Raw genomic sequence first — 6,543 nt, 5'->3', positions numbered from 1 at the left:
GCTCCGCCTCCCGCCGCAGCCGGCGGCCCCATTCGCAGAGGGGGGGAGTCCAGGCCTCAGGAGGTCACGCTCTTTTTCCAATGTCGCACGTTGTCCCGAGAGCCACTGAAGCAGGATCTGAACCCGAGTCTGGCCCCAGCCAGGGACAGGCTCCTTCCAGCCACTTCCTCATCCCCTGCTCCCTCCTTCTCTCATACTGATTTGGCGGCGCAGCAGCATGACACAGAAGCGGCCATCTCCAGACCCCGGCTGGTCCACCTGCGCTCCAGCCACTGTCCCTGATGGGAACATTTATGTCTAGCCCTGGAGAGGAACCAGAGTGTAGGGACAGTCCCCTTGAGCAGGCAGTGAAGGAGTGTCCCGCGAGCTGTGGGGGACCCTGAGTAATGACTCCCTTAAAAAACAAACTTTTCTAAAAACATTGTTCTGCACATTTAAGGTGGATGTTTTTCTGAAACATATTGCACTTTCCAGCCTCCCTTATGGAAGGGTGCAAAGGGAACGGAAACTTTGCTGTTTGCTTGGTTCATTTTGTTGTGAATATTCATGGAGCATGGTGGCTGGTGCTGTCCCAGACTGGATTTCCAGTGGGGCTGTTTGTCCCGCCCTGGGCCCCATCCTGCTGGGCTTTTCGAATGGGGGGACCAAGCTCGAGCAGTGCAGTCAGACCCCAGTTAAGGTCCCGGCTCTGCCACTTACTGCTTTAGGCACCTCTAGCCTCAATTTCCCTACTGTCGGGAGGAGGGGGTACAATAACATTAGAGCCAGGCTGTCAAGAGGCTCGTCACCGTCCCAGGCTCCTTCACTGTCACACTCCATGACAGCAGTGGAAGCACACAGCACCTGACCCCGCCCACTGCTTGCCTCCACCATCGCCCTTTACTCACCCAGAGCCCATCACACAGTCCACCTGAAGTCTCTCCCCTGCTAATCCGCTATTGAACATAAACCCCGTAGCCAAGCGTGCGAGAACCGTGTGTAAAACGTGAGTAAACTGACTCTGAGTGGGATCCTGTCAGTCGCTCGTGAGTAACAGGCCTCCCTTCTCGTCTCCGGGGGCCCTTGACTCTGGCCCAGGAAAGGCCTCCAACAAGTCCGCTTTTTCAGATGTTTTCTGCTGTGTGCAGAGGCGCAATTAGACCAGGGTGGGCAGGTGGGCAGGCTTGGGGACCTTCATGCAGCCCTGCTCTGCTCAGCAAGCCACGTGGCCTCGGGGATCATGGGAGGGCCAGGCCCGGCACAGCAGTGGCCCCATTGCCTCCTGTTCCAGGATTCAGAGCAACTACATGGCGCTACAGAGGATCAACCAGGAGCTGGAGGACAAGCTGTACCGCATGGTAAGGGCCGCCACCCGCTGCCCCGTGGCCCCGCCCGGCCCCCCCCACCCCTGGTTCCTCAGCTCTGGATCCGCGGTGGGACTGCCGGCCTAGCTGTCATCTCCTTGCCCGTGCTAGGGCTGAGTCACAGGCCTTATTTCCTGACCCCTGGGACTAGGCCGGTCCCACCCTTTCTGCGCTGAGCAGGAAGATGCTCCCAGCACAAGTAAGGTGTAAGATTCAAACACCGTGAGCCTCAGCAGTAGGATGTGAGCCCGGCCTGTGTAAGCGGGGCTGTGGGAGAGAGGACACATGCTGGGGACAGTGACCCCAGCTCAGCATCAGGCCCAGGAGGACAGAGGCCTGAGTTCGGGCGATCAGTGAGCCAGAGTGGGGTTTGGGCCCCAGCTGAGCCTCTCATGAGAACCCCTCCCTCTTACTGTGAGGGATGAGGCAGCACCTGTGCCTGGTCCCAGGGTGGACGGAGACCCTCCTGGGGACACGCACACATCCACACGTGTCCAGCAGTGCCAGCTTTTCTCTGCTGCTGGGGCTGGCGGGCCCCCCATGTGGAGGAATAGCAGATGAGGCAGGCCTCCTGGTCTGCGGCACAGAAGGGGGTGCTCCTGGGCTCGCCGTCGGGGAGGGCTCGGGTCCCGGTGCCTCCCCTCGGCCAGGAGATCGGTTCTTCTCGCTCTCGGTTACAAGCTTGTTTTGCCTTCGAAAATCGGAAGTGGGTGTCCAGCACCCGCTGCCGCCTTAGCGCGGAGAGCAGAGGCTGGCTCTGCGTGGGACCCTGGACAAGGGCCTCTTACTTTCTGAGCCTCAGGCCCCCACTCTGTCCGGGGAGACGGGCCAGACTTCACGCTGAGCGCAGGCCATCCGCACTCAGCTGTCGCCCGACTCCTGGGAGGCACGCTGCTTGCGTGCCGCAGCGACCCGCCCCAGGCTGCCTGGCTCATCAGCGGTGGAGTGGGGTTGAACCCGGGTGCTCTTACCCCTGCGCCCCTGGGCCCTCCAAACACCTCGTCATTATCGGCTGCAGGAGGGCACGGGGGTGGGGGTGGCCTAACAGAACACCTGGGCGTGAGCCCCAGGCCTCAGCTGACCACTGACCACTCCTTCCGCTGCCCCCGACCCTGCCCCAGGGCCAGCACTATGAGGAAGAGAAGAGGGCGCTGAGCCACGAGATCGTCGCCCTCAACAGCCACCTGCTGGAGGCCAAGGTGACCATCGACAAGCTGTCGGAGGACAACGTGAGTGTTGGCCTGCCCTGACCCTGAGGGCCCGGGCCCAGGTGCTGCAGCCCCTAGGCTCGAGGGGCTGGCGCACAGGCGCAGGAGGGGACGGGCGGTCAGGGCCTCAGGGAGTGCCTGGGCGGCGGGGAAGGACAGGGCCGCCCCTCCATGGACTCGCTGCTGGGAAGAAACAGGACTTGAGGTCGGGATCACTGGGCCACGTCGTCTCACACGGCAGGGCTTCCTGATCCCAGGGCTGAAGCATGACCACTCAGGCTCCGGCCAGTCCCAGCGGGCGTCAGAGCCATGTGGCCGCTCACGGGTCCTGGTTTCAAGGCCCTCCGCAGACCCCTGACAGCTGAGCACACTCTCGCTCATTAGCGTCTGTTCCTTGCCAGACCCTCCGGGGCTCTGAGAATGCAGTGTGGACAGCACAGGCAGAAAAATTCCCTGCCCACGCGGTGTTTCCATCTGACCGGGGAAAACAGACGGTAAACAATGGAAATACGCACACTCTGCCGTGTGTCAGAAGTGCTAAATGCTGCAGAGAAAAACAAAGCGGAACCGGCGAGGGAGGGAGTGGCCGGTGGCAGGGCTGGCGGATCCTGTGGGTTCTTCTGGAAGAGGCTGGAGGCGAGGGGCCGGCCCCAGCCCACGCAGTATCCGGGGACGAGTGTCCCCTTTGGGCAGAAAGAACACAGCGGCAAAGGGGAGCCTAGGGGACGTGAAGGACAGCAGACACCAGAGTGGGCTCTCAGGGGGGGAGGCACCCAACTCCGAGGTCGGAGAGCGAATAGGAGGCCCACGGGCTCCTCTGAGAGTCTGGCTTTTATTCTGCGTGACGGAGGGAGCCTCTGAACGTTCTCGAAGAGGGTGACCTGACCGGACTTGCGCTGTTACCGGGCTCACGCGGCGGCCCTGGTGACAGCACGCTGTAGGGACAAGGGCGTGAGCGGGAAGATCGGGGCGGAGGCCATGGCGCCAGTCCCGGTGGTGGCTGTGGGGCAGGCCGGCCGGCGCCAGTGCCGGCTCCATGGTGAAGTCGGCAGCGCAGGATTGATGGAGACTCTGGGTGTGGGTGTGACAGGAAGAGACGGGGCCCACCACGGCCTGGGCGGGGGACGCGGGGGAGCAGCAGGAGTGGGGGCGGCAGGGGCACTGGCCTCCCAGTGGGGGCGCCGTGAAGGCGGGGACGTGGGTCTGGCGTTTAGGGCAGGGTCAGCGCCCGCGTGGCACTCGGCCCCTGTGGTCGCTGTGGAGCTCACGGCAGGCCCAGGACGGGCTGCTCGCGGCTGGGCGGGAGGTCCAGGCTGGCCCGGCGGTGCCCACAGCCCACCAATGCCAGGGGCAGCCTGTCTGGGACCTCATGGGGGTCCGGTTCTCAGCTCCAGCCACCTGCCCCTTTCCCAGGAGGCCCGAAGCGGTGTTGGGGGGGCTGGGGACCCAGGTTCCCGCCACTGTGCAGGCCAAGTTGGGGTACCAGCCTCCACAGAAGGTGGAGGTGAGGGAGCCTCCGGGACCGGGGGACGGGGAACTCAGGGGTGCCATGCCTTCAACGGCTTGCCCGAGCTGCAGGACCCCCGGTCCTGGTGGACCCCAGCCTCTGCACCGTACAGTCCGCCCGGCGGAGGGTCTCTGGGGGGCGCGAGAACGGAAGGCCCAGTCACAGCACATGCAACAGAGATTTTCCATGAACCCAGACCCCCAATTCCTACTGTTTGCATCTGTTTTCAGCTCAGGAGGCTGAGCAGGTCCCTTCCTGGACCTGGGGTCACCCAGGCCGTCTGCCCCCACTTGCCCTGACCCTGGCCCTGCCTTGCAGCCAACCCCATTGCCAGGCCGCACCCTGAGAAGGGGCTGTGAGCAGCGGGTCTGCGATGCGGGCTGGCAGGGGCTGCAGGCTCGCTCCCGTCCCTCTCGGTGCTGGCACCCTCTACCAAGTTGTCTTTGCCAGGACCCGGGTCTCCGTGCCTGGGGCCTCCCGGAGCCCGGAGCCCGCGGGGTTCTCGTACCGCGGCCCCCACCTGCTGGGAGGTTCCCACCTGGGGAAGCAGTGGATTGCCCGGCAGGGCCCCTTCATGCACCAGCAGCTCCAGGTCAGAGCCGAGGCCCCCATTCTTCAGGTGACAGTGTGAGGCCCAGAGGGGCTCCTTGTCCTGCCAGCTGCACGGCCGGCCCCGCCCTGCCCACCCGGTTTCCAGGCTGACCCCGGCGCTGGCCAGGGCGGCAGGGCCCTGGCGAGGGGCGAGCCTGTGCCAAACGCCTTCTCTTGTCTTTTAGGCGCTCTATAGGAAGGACTGCAATCTAGCGGCCCAGCTGCTGCAGTGCAGCCAGACCTACGGCAGGGTCCATAAGGTGTCCGAGGTAACGTGAGCCCGCCCCAGCCAGGCCCGCCCCGCAGGACTGCTCGGGGCTCCTTTAGTACAGGGTGTACCCCAAGACCACTCCCCGCCCATGAGGGACAGACTCCAGTCGAGCCTGACCCTCTGACCCTCCACTCCAGGCCTTTCTGAGATGTGGTGGCAGAGCCGCCCCCCACGCACGCCTCCCCGTCCAGCCAGGACAGCCTGCTCAGCCCCCTCGGTGCCCCTGGGGGCTGCTCCCCGTCCCCGTCCCAAGCCCCGTGCTCCGTCTGCAGAGTGGATGGAGCAGAGTGAACTTCTACGAGCCTCACAGAAACGCTACGATTTGGCTCGGGCACAAATACAGTGCCTGTTTCAGGGGCGAGAGCACTGCCTTCACTCGGAGGGACTCGGCCAAGGCCACAGGGCTCTCTGGTGCCAAAGCAAGGCTGGTCCAGCCCCCGCCCCACCCTGCCCCGGCCAGGCTGCCCCTCCCTCTCACACTCTCCCCTCACCCAGGCCTCGGTCCCTGTCCCCTCACCCTGGGCCTGGGCCACACCTGAGACACTCACAAAATAGATCAAACAGTAGCGGGACATCCCCACAAGGCACCAGGCCCTCGATCTTTGTTGCATCTGTTTCTGAGTCTGTCTTGTGCAGAGCACCTGGGACCAGAGGGCGAGCAAGTCAGCCCGTCAGTAGGGGGTAGGGGGGCAGGGGGGCAGGGAACTGTACCCCCGAGAGGGGCCGAGTCGGACCCTGGTCCCACCTCAGGGCTCTGCGGGGCCCGGTCGGAGTGGGCTGGGGGTAGAGGTGACCAGGGGTCCTCAGGTGAATCCTGGAGCTCGCGGAAGAGACGGTCTGGGCCCCGGCCCCGGCTGCTGCCATTTGGGACGCCCTGGGCAGGTCCCTGTCTGTTCTGCGTCCTGCCTTTCGGCTGGTCATGGCCGCAGGTCCCGAGCTGACTCTGCCCCTGTCCCCGCCCTGCCTCCTCCTGCCGTCCCGTTGCAGCTGCCCTCCGACTTCCAGGAGCGTGTGAGCCTGCACGTGGAGAAGCAGGGTTGCAGCCTGCCCTCCCCGCTCTGCCACCCCGCCTACGCCGACAGCGTCCCCGCCTGCATCATCGCCAAGGTGCTGGAGAAGCCCGACCCCGCCAGCCTGTCCCCCCGCCTGTCGGACGTCTCGGCCCGAGACCTGGCCTTCCGCGACGGGCTGGAGAAGCTGGGTCCGCGGCCCACCTACAAGGAGGACGTCTACTGCAGCGACACTGCCCTCTACTGCCCCGAGGAGCGGCCGCGCGACCGGCGGCCCAGCGTGGACGCGCCCGTGGCCGACGTGGGCTTCCTGCGGGCCCAGAACTCCACCGACAGCGCGGCCGAGGAGGAGGAGGAGGAGGAGGAGGCCGAGGCGGCGGCCTACCCCGCGGCCTTCCGGCGCCAGGCCTTCCCCGGCTACGCGGGCTCGCTGCCCACGTCCAGCTCCTACTCCAGCTTCAGCGCCACGTCGGAGGAGAAGGAGCACGGCCAGGCCAGCACGCTGACCGCCTCGCAGCAGGCCATCTACCTGAACAGCCGCGACCAGCTCTTCGAACGCAAGCCGCCCGCCACCTACCAGGGCAGCCCGCGCTTCGCCAAGGCCACGGCCACG

At 65.2% G+C, this 6,543-nt stretch overlaps 1 protein-coding gene across 1 annotated transcript in view; it reads left to right on the top strand.

Moving 5' to 3' along the window:
- BEGAIN (brain enriched guanylate kinase associated) overlaps window positions 1-6,543 on the top strand; it is a 20,698-nt gene that overhangs the window by 13,430 nt on the left and 725 nt on the right. Inside the window, 5 exon segments of the mRNA XM_025042124.1 lie at window positions 917-985; window positions 1,271-1,337; window positions 2,465-2,572; window positions 4,835-4,918; window positions 5,908-6,543. The exon segment at window positions 5,908-6,543 is cut by the window's right edge and continues 6 nt beyond it. Of these exon segments, the coding sequence (XP_024897892.1) occupies window positions 917-985; window positions 1,271-1,337; window positions 2,465-2,572; window positions 4,835-4,918; window positions 5,908-6,543 (964 nt within the window).

Source organism: Pteropus alecto, unplaced genomic scaffold (genome assembly GCF_000325575.1).
Source record: "Pteropus alecto unplaced genomic scaffold, ASM32557v1 scaffold8, whole genome shotgun sequence".
Lineage (NCBI taxonomy): Eukaryota > Metazoa > Chordata > Mammalia > Chiroptera > Pteropodidae > Pteropus > Pteropus alecto.
This window is presented reverse-complemented; position numbering and strand designations above follow the sequence as displayed.